The 11,624-nt window shown below is 39.2% G+C and overlaps 2 protein-coding genes across 2 annotated transcripts; both read left to right on the top strand.

The window, feature by feature from the left end:
* Positions 1–2,000: 2,000 nt before the first annotated feature.
* On the top strand, positions 2,001–2,786 carry LOC135680430 (E3 ubiquitin-protein ligase CIP8-like). The gene has a single exon (XM_065194310.1). It carries the CDS (start codon positions 2,001–2,003, stop codon positions 2,784–2,786), a length of 786 nt encoding a protein of 261 aa, XP_065050382.1.
* Positions 2,787–7,360: 4,574 nt separating this feature from the next.
* On the top strand, positions 7,361–11,432 carry LOC135588585 (NDR1/HIN1-like protein 10). The gene is made up of 2 exons (XM_065080783.1): positions 7,361–8,255; positions 11,053–11,432. Exon 1 carries the CDS (start codon positions 7,470–7,472, stop codon positions 8,253–8,255), a length of 786 nt encoding a protein of 261 aa, XP_064936855.1. The 5' UTR covers positions 7,361–7,469; the 3' UTR covers positions 11,053–11,432.
* The last annotated feature ends 192 nt before the right edge of the window (positions 11,433–11,624 follow it).

The following is an 11,624-nucleotide window of genomic DNA, read 5'->3' as shown; positions in this document are numbered from 1 at the left end:
ACATGATAAAAGATCATGATAGATATAAATATAAAATTATAACTTTTTATTTCTTGTATATTCTAATCCTCGATCAATCTATCATTTGATGATTATATATATATATATATATATATATATATATATATATATATATATATATATATATGATTTGAACACATAAATAAAAAAAAATCTCTTCCTCAAATCTATATAAATATATATCATCTAAACGAATAAAATTATCAAATTTTTATGGTAATTCTTCAAGAACAATCTTAGTATGTATCTCAAAATTAATTCTTATGAATATAGATACATTATGATAATCATTAATTACGGACTCCGCCTCTGCCACCATCTTGTCTCCGGCGTCGATGATCTCGCGGGACAACTCGCCGCATTCGGCCCGCTCCATCCTTCCGCTTCAGCCACGTCTGTCTTCCCTCTTCTCTATCGTTAGTGGGTTTTGCTTCGGGACTAAAGGGGCGTCTCCGGGCGGTGACGACGGGGGGTTCAGAACCGGTTCGAGGCCGGGGGAACACCGGTTTGGTCCAGTGGTGGTGGCTCAGCGACAGGTACGGTTCACTTTTCTTTCTCTGAAAACTATTTTCTGCATTTTCATCCTTCTCAGAGGTGTTTGGTCGGGTTCTGCAGAGGGAGCTGCGGCTGTTCGGCACGGTTCGACCGAGTGGTCTGAGAAGGGAGCACGGTGGGACAGGCGTGTTTCTTCCCCGTGTGTTCACCAACCATAAAGTCAGCAAGAAGCACAGTGTGCCTCAGTAATCGATTTGTTCTCAGACGCGAGAAAAGGAGAGCAACATAAGCCGCAGCTTACAGGAAACACAGCGATGGTCAAACGAGGGATTCCATAACAGCCTTCCCTTCAGACGGGTCTTCCTCAGGAATGGACTTACCGAGTCCGGAGACCCAACTCCACCTTCCTCCTGCTCCATGTGAGACTTATCGCATGCTTTCTTTTCGTCTCGAGGAATAAGTGCAGGAAAATTAGATAGATAGATAGATAGATAGATAAAGAGAGCGGAGGATGACGCAGGAACTTTTGAGAGGTGTAGGGGTGGGGAAACAACATTAAAAATAATCCATTAAAAAACAACATTAAAAAATTAAAATAAATAAATATATTTAATCTTATAAAAATTATATAACCCAAATTTATAATAAATAAATTATATAATCATACAAATAAATAGAAAATGATTTTTAAAAAGAAAATAAATAAAATTTTTATTTTAAAAATAAATCATTTTGATAATTTTATAATTTTAGATAAAGATAAAGATACTTTTGATTTGTATTTAAAATATATATATATTAACATGTTTTAAATGTGTTCCCAAAAGTAATTGTTGGAGACTTGGTTTTTCTTTTTATTTTCCTCAGAAAAATCTTTCCTGGTATCAAATTACTTTGGAACGAGTCGTAAAATATTGAAGGCTTCTTAATTTTCTTTGGATGAATTCTCGAAAAACACTCATTCATTTTGACTTTTTTTCTTTTTAATGAACGTCTAGGTTTTTATTTTCCTTGTTCTGATTTCGCACCAAAGGAAACCCGTACTCGAATACTTCGTAGTTAAACAATCAAGAAAAAAAGGTCTTATTCTAATGATAAAAGATTGTGAAAATTGAAAGTTTAATTAATGATAAAAAAGTTCAATTGATTTAGTATATCTAATTTAGATAAGATTATGATTGGTACTAATATGACAAAGTAAGTATCATGAGTATTGATTTATAAGTAGGGTGTGGTGAATGAAGGAGAGACAAGCAGAAGATGGTTCTCAAATCGATTTGAGAATTGTCGTGTTTGATGATTCAATCAATCAAAAGAATCGTGTTAGATAAGTAAGAGGCCTATCAGCAGGAGGAATACATTTGTTTCACGAATAGGATTTCGATTCCTATACGGTGCCTACTTTAAACGAGGTGAAGTATATATATATATATACAAACCTAAATCCCACGTTTACTGTTTCTTCGCAATCGAAGCCCACTGCGATGGGTTTTCCCCGACTACTCAGGTGCTGCTGTTGCCATGGCGATTCCGGTGATGAATATGATGTGTTTCAGAACGGTGGCTTTGAGATGGAAGGAGGAGGGTGCGATGCCGATGAAGAAGTTAACATGCTTCGGAACGGTGGCTTTGAGATGCAAGGAGGAGGGTGCGATGCCGATGAAGAAGATAACATGCTTCCGAACGGTGGCTTTGAGATGGAAGAAGGAGGGTGCGATGTCGATGAAGAAGATAACATGCTTCGGAACGGTGGTTTTGAGATGGAAGAAGGAGGGTGCGATGTCGATGAAGAAGATAACATGCTTCGGAACGGTGGTTTTGAGATGGAAGAAGGAGGGTGCGATGCCGATGAAGAAGATAACATGCTTCGGAACGGTGGTTTTGAGATGGAAGAAGGAAGGTGCGATGTCGATGAAGAAGATAACATGCTTCGGAACGGTGGCTCTGAGATCGTCGAAGACGAAGACTACGGAGACGAAGAAGACGACGAGGACGACGAGGACGACTACGACGGTTTTTTTCCGGCAGAGATTGAAGAGCTGCCAATTTACGTGCATGACGGCGGCGATGCTGTTCCAACCGCTGTGGCCTCCTCTGTGTGCTGCATATGCATGGAAGGATTCCAAAATGGCGACCGATATCGACTTCTTCCGGCGTGCAGTCATGCCTTTCACGTTGACTGCATCGATCAATGGCTGGTGCGAGCGACTACTTGTCCGATGTGCCGATCTGAGGTGGACCCGCTTGCGAGCGACCAATATTTGATGTAATAAATACAATACATACGTATACATACATAAGTGTAGACCAAATCGATGTAATGAACGTTCCTTTTCATGTTCGAATAATTCGAGGACTATTTTCTTTCATATTGCATCGACCAAATCGATTACAGGATTATTTTCTTTGATGATTCAATCAACACAAAAGAATGTTTCCATTCAATGAGAATCTCAACTCAAAAACCTCCTTGTGCTGTTAAGTAGGAGGTGGAGTAAGAAGAGATATACGTTCACTCCTGTTTTATTTCTTTTTATTCCAACATATTATCAGTCGGACTTAGTTTATTTTGATCTTTATACTTTAAAACATTACATTGTTATAATTACGAAAGTGAAACATTTAGGTCAAATTATCATAACGAAATTAGTTTTACCGATAGAAATATAAAAAAATAAAGCGTAAAAAGAGAATTTTAACGTTCGATGGCATCGGTAGAGTATGACGACACTGCTGGCATCAATGCCGACGCAATTGCCTAGTCACCTCCTATGATAATAAGATTTACTCTCACTACGATGTCATCTGCCTCCATGAAGAGTGTGCCCCCGACCTCATCATTGCCTGCCCACGTCGCTCTATTGCTTGTTCGGCATCGACGCAGATGGTGGTGGTCGTCATGGCATCTACAGCGAAGATAGTAGTTGTCCCGCCTCTAACTCGTCTAGTGGATCCCAGCCTCAACCCCTCACCCTTTGCATCTATGTCAGTATCGATGTAGACGTCGGGCAATCATCGCCCTTCGATCTATGCTCTCTCAACAAGCTTTGCACCATGTCCAACGACCTCCTTAGCAAGTGGTCGTTGTTATTGGACTAGACTATCACCTCCACCCGCACTTCCCTAGTCATCTATAGCACTCCTGCATCGGTGCTCGGTTCTATGCCTCGACTGCTACTCATGCCACCATGATGTTCAGCAATGCCATTAGCTTCTTCTTAGATGCCTTATTCTCGGACGACTTGGGGTCCTCATCAAAATTGTTTTGCTTCTTAACAAAGTTATTCTCGATAAAACTAACGTTATTAGGATAAATGGATCTAGATATTTCACTTTCATAATTATAGGAATGTCAATATAATTTTTTAAAGTATAAAAATCCAAACATTAAAAACAACTAACTACATGGGCCAATATATAATTAACTCTTATACTTATAATTATATATGCATGTAGGATTCCGATTCATATATATATATATATATATATATGCTGACTCCTGTTTTATTTCTCTTTCTCCCATCATACTTATAATTATTTTACAAGTAGGATTCCGATTCCTATATATTTGCTCACTCCTGTTTTATTTCTCTTTCTCCCATCATACTTATAATTCTTTTACAAGTGGGTTTCCAATTCCTATACAAATGCGACATTTCTGACCTCTATATATACGAGAGGGTTACATGGTATTTCCTTCGCAATTGAAGCCCGCTGCGATGGGTTATTGTCGATCATTCATCTCAATCACTGCGATATGTTGTTTACTGTCACTCGTCTGCTGCTTTTGCGGAGAATACGATTCCGATGATGTGGACTATATGCTTCGTATCGGTGGCTTTGTGACCGACGATGACGAAGACGAAGCCGATGAGGAAGAGGAAGCCGAAGAGGAAGAGAATAGGAGGCTTTCTCCGGAAGAGCTTCGAGTGCTCCGAGTTGACGTGCTTGAAGACGACGCTGTTCCAACTGCGGCCTCCTCCTCCTCCTCGTCCGCGTGTTGCATATGCATGGAAGAGTTCCACAAGGGCGATCGATGTCGACTGCTTCCGCCGTGCCGTCATGCCTTCCACCTGGACTGCATCGATCCATGGCTGGTGCTTGTCCGATATGCCGGGCTTTTGTCGAGCTTGGCCGTGACAGCATCCCAGATATATGATATAATACATACACATAACACATACGTACATACGTAGCGGTCTTGCTCTCCATACTATATCTTGAGTCGATGTAATATTCATGTACAAGTTCTTTAGATATGGAGATAGTGATCATCGATGGGAACCCTGTGGCCGACATATAAGAGAGATACTATGTGACGATTATAATGGAAGAGCGACAAGTGGATTCACATGAATAATGTCTAATGTGATGGGTCATATACGAAAAAGTAGGAGAAAATTGATCCTCAGTTTGTGAGAGGGGCCATGACAAGAAGGCAACAAGGCCTAATGATGGGGCGAAGACGATCGATATTTAGAATATTAAAAATAAAAAAAATAAATGAACGAGAGAAAAAGCTAGAATTAATGATTTTATATATACCAATTTAAATTTTAGTTTAGCATGCAAAGCTCCAAAAATTAAAAATATATTGGTGTAGTTGATCGCTGTCAAATGACCGATAAATACGATGAGTGGAAAACTAATTTGAGTCTGGTCAAAATTAAAATTAGCAAAAGAAATCAATATTCAGAAAGAGAAATTGTAGTAATTGAATCAACATTATTGATTTTGTTGTTAGTGCTAGTAGTAATTAGGAGGAAAATTATGAGCGAGAGAAGTTGGATACTTGATTTGATAAGGATTTCTTGCAATCGCTAGTCAAATCCTTGCTGACCCCAATCGAAGGGCGACATTTATTGCATAGATAGATTAAAGTAAAATATTCTGACTTAGTAGGTAGGACCAAAGGAAATGTAAAATATCATCAATATGCCTCGCTAGTATTGTCCTTTAGAGGGATAGGTAATTTATTTATTGGTTTTCGCTTTTTGTCTCGTACGATACCCACTCGTGGCCTACACTTTGGTTTTGAGAAAAAGGATTTGTATCCCCTATTCTCTCTAGCATGCATTGATTCTTTTATTGGCTTTTCGAGATGCATTCTCCATGATTTTGGATGGATATATAGTTAGATATTCCAACTCTTGGTAATTGGATCACGTTAATATAGATTTTGATTTCATTAAAAGTCAACGATTCGATATCAACTCAGGTCAAGCATCCAAGTTTGTCCTAAGTTTAATTTGATAGTATGAAAGGATTGACAAGGGATCTCACCGGATTATATTAAAGATATACTTAAGTAAAGATCTCTCCAATTTTTAAGTTAGTAGAATGAAAGAGTTTCAATAATATAACGGGTTTGTGAGATTAAACTACTTAAGAAATTTATGATGTGCACTTGTGGCCACTTACATGAAGAGTTTGGATAATTATTGTAGTTAAGCAAAAAATTAATCAACGAGATAATTTTGTGGAATCGTTAGTAGTATTTTCACCGTCCAAACATGTGTCGAGCCATCAAATGTTACAATTGATATATTGGTATACGAAGATTTATATTTGATAGAGAATATTTTGATATCATCCCGTTGACAGCCACTTCAGATCACATATAGTGTCACTCTAATCAAAATAACGTACATATCTTAAAGCAGTACGAAACGACATAGATCGATTCAGGAATGACTGCATCATGAAGCGATACAACCCACCTAAGAAGTGATGTTGCTTGGCTCCGAAGCGATGCATAGCAAATCCACATCATTCGGAATCAAGTGACGCTTGCTAGCAAGGATATAACTTAGCAATGCATGGGGTCAGGAGGATGACCCTGGGACAAACAAATTGCTTGTCGAAAATATCGATAGACGTTAGAAAGCACAGAGGGAGTTGATCCCTTATGAAAAGTATAAAAATCACCCACAGGTAGATGTCAGGGGACAAGATTCACTATCCACAAAAACAGACTTAAGCTTGAGAGGAGTTAAGTCGAAACTCCCATCTTTAGCATTGACCTATTGTGTAGGGACTTAAGATCAGAAGCCTCTCATGGATCCGTCAGAAAGCACCCTAGGAAATGATGACCATAATTCTTCGTTCCTTCTCCATGAATTATTTCTTCCAAGTAATCACACGAATGACCTTACATTATTGGAATTGAACCAAACCGTGCCCCTTCTTGAGCCACGATATAAAATATCACAATAATATCGATGTTAAGAGTTTTCAACTTGTGTTAAGATGAGTGAGCATTTGATATGTATCGAGTCTTGATATTGACAAATCATTCCGTCGTAGATATCTGTTCGAATATAATATGTTATCGGATCATCTCAATCATATTTTAGACTTCTTAATTAACATTAATCAAAATATATTAAGTTATCTATTTATACTTTTTTTCATATATATATATATATATATATATATATATATATATATATATATATATAATCTCCAAACACACCTTTTTAAACAGTCAAAAAGATATTTAAAATTTTTATATTAACATATCCAGATGGTTAATATACTTTTTATAAAAAAAAATCCATCTAAGAGATGAAGTACTATAATCCAATACAATGTAATACTTGTAGAAAGATTAAAAAAAAAAAAAAAAAGGGTGCTCGGAACACATTCACTTTTGTCACTATCTAAGCATCTGCCACGTGGCTGTCACACAGTTTTTGCGGCACGAGTGGCGAGTGCGGGTAAAAGTTATCCTTCCCTCGTAAGCAACGCCACAGAGCACAGCCACGAAGGCGAATCCCCTGCACGCGTTTTAGCCTAACGGCTCACGCGGCTTCTGCCTTTAACCGGTTCAATGTCAATGGAATTTGAACTCTGTTGGACCAACCCACGGGTCTTATAGTCGTCGTCGTCGTCGTGGTGGGAGTCGTTGAACCAACCCTCCACTCCCCACTCCGCTTCTTGCGGCCGTCGCCATGAGTTCCTCCTCCGGCGATCCTAAGCCCGTCGTTACCGGATACCCCGCTCCCCTTGCCGCCGCCGCCGCCTACCCTTACCCCGCTCCGCCGCCCCCCTCCTACTACTCCAACGTCGCTCCTCCCCCGCCCCAGCCGCAGTACTACCCCCGACCCTACGCTGCCGCCGCTGTCGCCGCACCCGCCTACAACCCTCTCTTCCTTCGCCGCCTCCTCTCCTTCTTCGTCGCCCTCTTTCTCCTCGTCGGCCTGGCCGTCTTCATCGTATGGCTCGTCCTCCGCCCCCGCCTTCCCGAGATCGGGGTCACTTCCGTCGCCGTCTCCGGCTTCAACCTATCGGCTTCCGAGCAGCAGCTCTCCGCCGACTTCGACCTCAACCTCGCTGTCCATAACCCCAACAGAAAAATGGGGATCTACTATGACCACGTCACCGCCGCCGTCCTCTATGGCACCGAGACCATATCGGAAGCCTCGCTGGCACCTTTCTATCAGGAGAAGGGAAACACCATCGCCGTCCGGGCTCGGTTCGTGGCGGTCGGTGAGTACGTGGATCCCGATGCGGTGAAAGGGATCCGTTCGGACCAGAGCCGGGGTGATGGGGCGGTGGGCTTTCAGGTTACGGTTTTGGCCTGGGTGAGATTTAGATCTGGGGCATGGCGAACGAGGTGGCACACCATGAGGGTATACTGTGATGATGTCCCGATCGGGTTGAAAAATGGGACAACTTCATCGGCCTCAGGGTACTTGGTCGGATCGACACCGAAGAAATGCGTGGCTAATCTCTGAGTAAGTTCGTGAACAATCATCCTTGTTTTGGACTTCTTAACTTCTTTAGGATTATCTTATAGCGATACGAGACTGAGTTGCTCTGATACTGTAACTATCTACCTATGATTTGATTGTTAAATCCTTTTCTGACTTTTTCCTGTCCACTATTAAATTTAAAGAAAATAATAACTATGATAAATTCTATATAAAATGTATTTTTAGTTCATATGGATAAACTTTCTTATTGTTTTTGTTCTTCTCGAGCCATGTTAAGTACATATTATGCGATCTCTGTTTTGTTTTCGAATTCTTGTAAATGTTCTCAGCACGTTGTAAGTTTTAGGTTGATTTCTGACTCATTGCTAGTTTACAACTATATCTGTAGATAAAAAGCAATTTGGAGGCTTTTTCCAAGAAAAGACAACTAGTTTGGAAAGTAGTAAGATAGAGATGAAGATTTAAATAACAGAGATCTTCTTCTTTTGGCTTAAGGAATCGTCTCTTGTCTAGAAATTACCAAGCAAACCAACTAAAACCATCTCCACAGTTTTCTAATCCAAATCATAGAGAATCGACGATGTTCAGGTCTTCACATTAATTGATTGGAACCTAAGATTTCTCATTTTTGGCAAGGTCCCAGCAAAGTGGTTTTAAGCTGAATAATTGAACTTGATTAAAGGTTGACATGACTTAATTTAGGACAGGATCATATTTCCCTCAACGTGAGGTGGAGGGCGGAGTCCATGTTGTTAGATCACATTCTTCACCTTCGACATCTCCTTTTATTTTTCACATGCTTAGGCATGACGTCAATGTTATTGTACATGCTTGTGGATTTAAAGAGTGTATTGTTTCACTGCATTGCTCTACATTATTTGTATATTGTCACTAAGAAGGAAATAGTTGATCAATTTAACGTTGATTTATAAATTTCAAGTAGCTAAGTTTCTTTCTGTCGTTGCATAAAATTAATTCTTTTTTGCCCTAGTTTGTGAACACTGCAAAATTGCAAGTGCCAACTTGGTACCCAAATTGAGGTTTGTGGGCACTAAAACTTGATAGGGTACTGTATTTTAAAGTATTTGTTTTTTTTTTTTAGCAAGGTTTTAAATCTTTGTGATGATGCCTTTATTGGTCCCTGGTTAGGCTGCCATTTTGTTACTGTACCCAATGGAACTGCCCTCTGTATGTTGGTACCGATAAAAAGAAAATAATGAACCAATAATAAAAGAATTCAGTTCAAGAACTTCATATGACGAGAGAAGGCATCCTGAGATATGGTCTGAGATATTTTACAAAAGTGGTTATTTATCAAGGCTAGGTAAATGTGAGGATGATTATTAAAATGGAAGTGCTGGGTAAAGGTGCCGTAAGATGAATTCTCTGACGCTGTCTAGTGCATTTAGCTTATCAAAGCTAGTTAGCCAAAAACACTGGCAAAAAAGAAAGACAAAAAACTGTTCACCTTGTTCAGATGGTAGTAGACTGAACAATGATTTCGGGAACGGTGGAACTGATGAAAATCAATGGACATGTTTGAGCCTTCTGCAGCAAAAAATATACGGGAGCAAAATTTTTAAGATGGGATATAAGGTGGTATGCATCTGTGGCTGTTTAACCCTAGAATTTACTAAAGGTAATCAATATGTGCTCTTTCCAGTAAATGTAATTTTGGCTCTCTCTGTGGTATAGAAATATGCGAGTAACAGCCAGATAAATAATGTTTTGTTGTCTTTTGGAGTTCAGAATAGTAGACATTCCTGGTACAGTCTGCAGTATTTGCCAGTCTGGCATGGGATGGTACTTGGTATCAAGTATTAAACCGCTCAATATATATGTTGAGAACAATGATTTTCTTTGCGATTTTCCATCAGGTTATTCTATTAGTAACTTTATTAGGCTTAAAAAAGGACGGACCTAGTGCACAAGGCTCGCTCCTGCTAATGTTGAAGCCGGGGAGGATTAATATACACAGTCTTAACTTTAAGTATTCAAAGAGATTGTTTTCGTGACTCGAATCCTAGTCTCTCAGCTTAGTGACTTTATTAGGCTCCATTACCGAAATGTATCATATTGGTTGAACGGAAGGAAGAAACATGGTACAAAGTACTTCAATCCTTAGCTTAGATCAGTAATGGCTGTCTCAGTACAGCTTAACTTCTTGCATCTTTCCTTTTCTTTTAGTATTAGCTTCTCACTGCCATGTTGTTTACTTGAATTTTCATAATGGTTAAACCATTGGATAGAGTTTCGAGAACCATCTTTGTACAGCTTGATTTGGGTCTTTCTGCCATAGCAGTATTGGCTTCTCTGGCTATGTTTGAAACTTGAGGCCCTCACGAAAGGACGCTTGTGATGACAGTAGTTATGATTCCGAGATTCAAACGCTTTACTTAAAAGTTAATTATGTCGATGATGACAGTAGTGTGCAGTTGAGATACAACTGTTATATTATCTAGTTGGTAGGTTGTGCACTGTTTGTTTCGTTTCTGCTGAGTTATTGTATGTGGGAGGCATCTGACCACCTTCATTCATCACTAGGGCATGTGATGTGTTGTGTTGGTTGTGTACCACTGAGTTGACAGTACCATTTGACTATAGGGTAAAATTTTGGTCATAGGTGCTATCGTGTGTCTCTTTCCTGGAATATCATGATTATGAATATTAGGAGAAGGAAGTTTCTTAGACATGAACGTTTAGCTTGGAAGCATGGTATGGACATTGGCTGATGTGCCTATCATATTTGCACCATGTAGTTTGTGATTAGTATCTTGTTACACTGACGAAGCACATCTCCTTGGTTCATGTTGTGCAGAAATGTTGGTGGAAGCTCAAGGATATTCATGAAGCTTTTATTGACCTTGCTGAGGATGAAAGCTCCATCAGAATCAACTTATACAGGAGTGTTTTTTGCTTAAAATGTCTGGAGCAGTTGTGCACAAAAATACCAGTTCTTGGACTATATCAAGAATGTAGAAATTTTATGGTTTAGCCACATAATGGAAGATGGACCATGGTTAATAGGGAAGGGACTGTGCATTAATTTGTCCTGCAAGTTGTTTCCGTTCTATCCATTTCTATTATCGTTGCATCCTTCTTTCGTAAGAAGGGTGAAGAGATTTGATTGTATAATAATAATAATAATAATGCCGGCTATGCAGTAGTAGGTGATTAAAATAGATGAGTTTCTTCTCATAGTGGCACGGAAGATGTCTGAGATCGTCCTTTAGTAAATGTATGTTATTCTCCGTGGCGTTTTGAGGAGATATCCTATTGGTTAAACCGTAGATTACATAATATTTGTATGAATAAAAAGTAAATGATAATTTTTCTTCTTTTTTTTTTTCAGAAGGTACTACTAATTTTCAGTTTTTAGTTTTTTTATTT

Source organism: Musa acuminata, chromosome BXJ1-8 (genome assembly GCF_036884655.1).
Source record: "Musa acuminata AAA Group cultivar baxijiao chromosome BXJ1-8, Cavendish_Baxijiao_AAA, whole genome shotgun sequence".
Classification (NCBI taxonomy): Eukaryota; Viridiplantae; Streptophyta; class Magnoliopsida; order Zingiberales; family Musaceae; genus Musa; species Musa acuminata.
This window is presented reverse-complemented; position numbering and strand designations above follow the sequence as displayed.

Bases quoted from the DNA above. Each gene is read 5' to 3' on its own strand.
- LOC135680430 (XM_065194310.1), top strand. From the start codon at position 2,001: ATGGGTTTTCCCCGACTACTCAGGTGCTGCTGTTGCCATGGCGATTCC.
- LOC135588585 (XM_065080783.1), top strand. From the start codon at position 7,470: ATGAGTTCCTCCTCCGGCGATCCTAAGCCCGTCGTTACCGGATACCCC.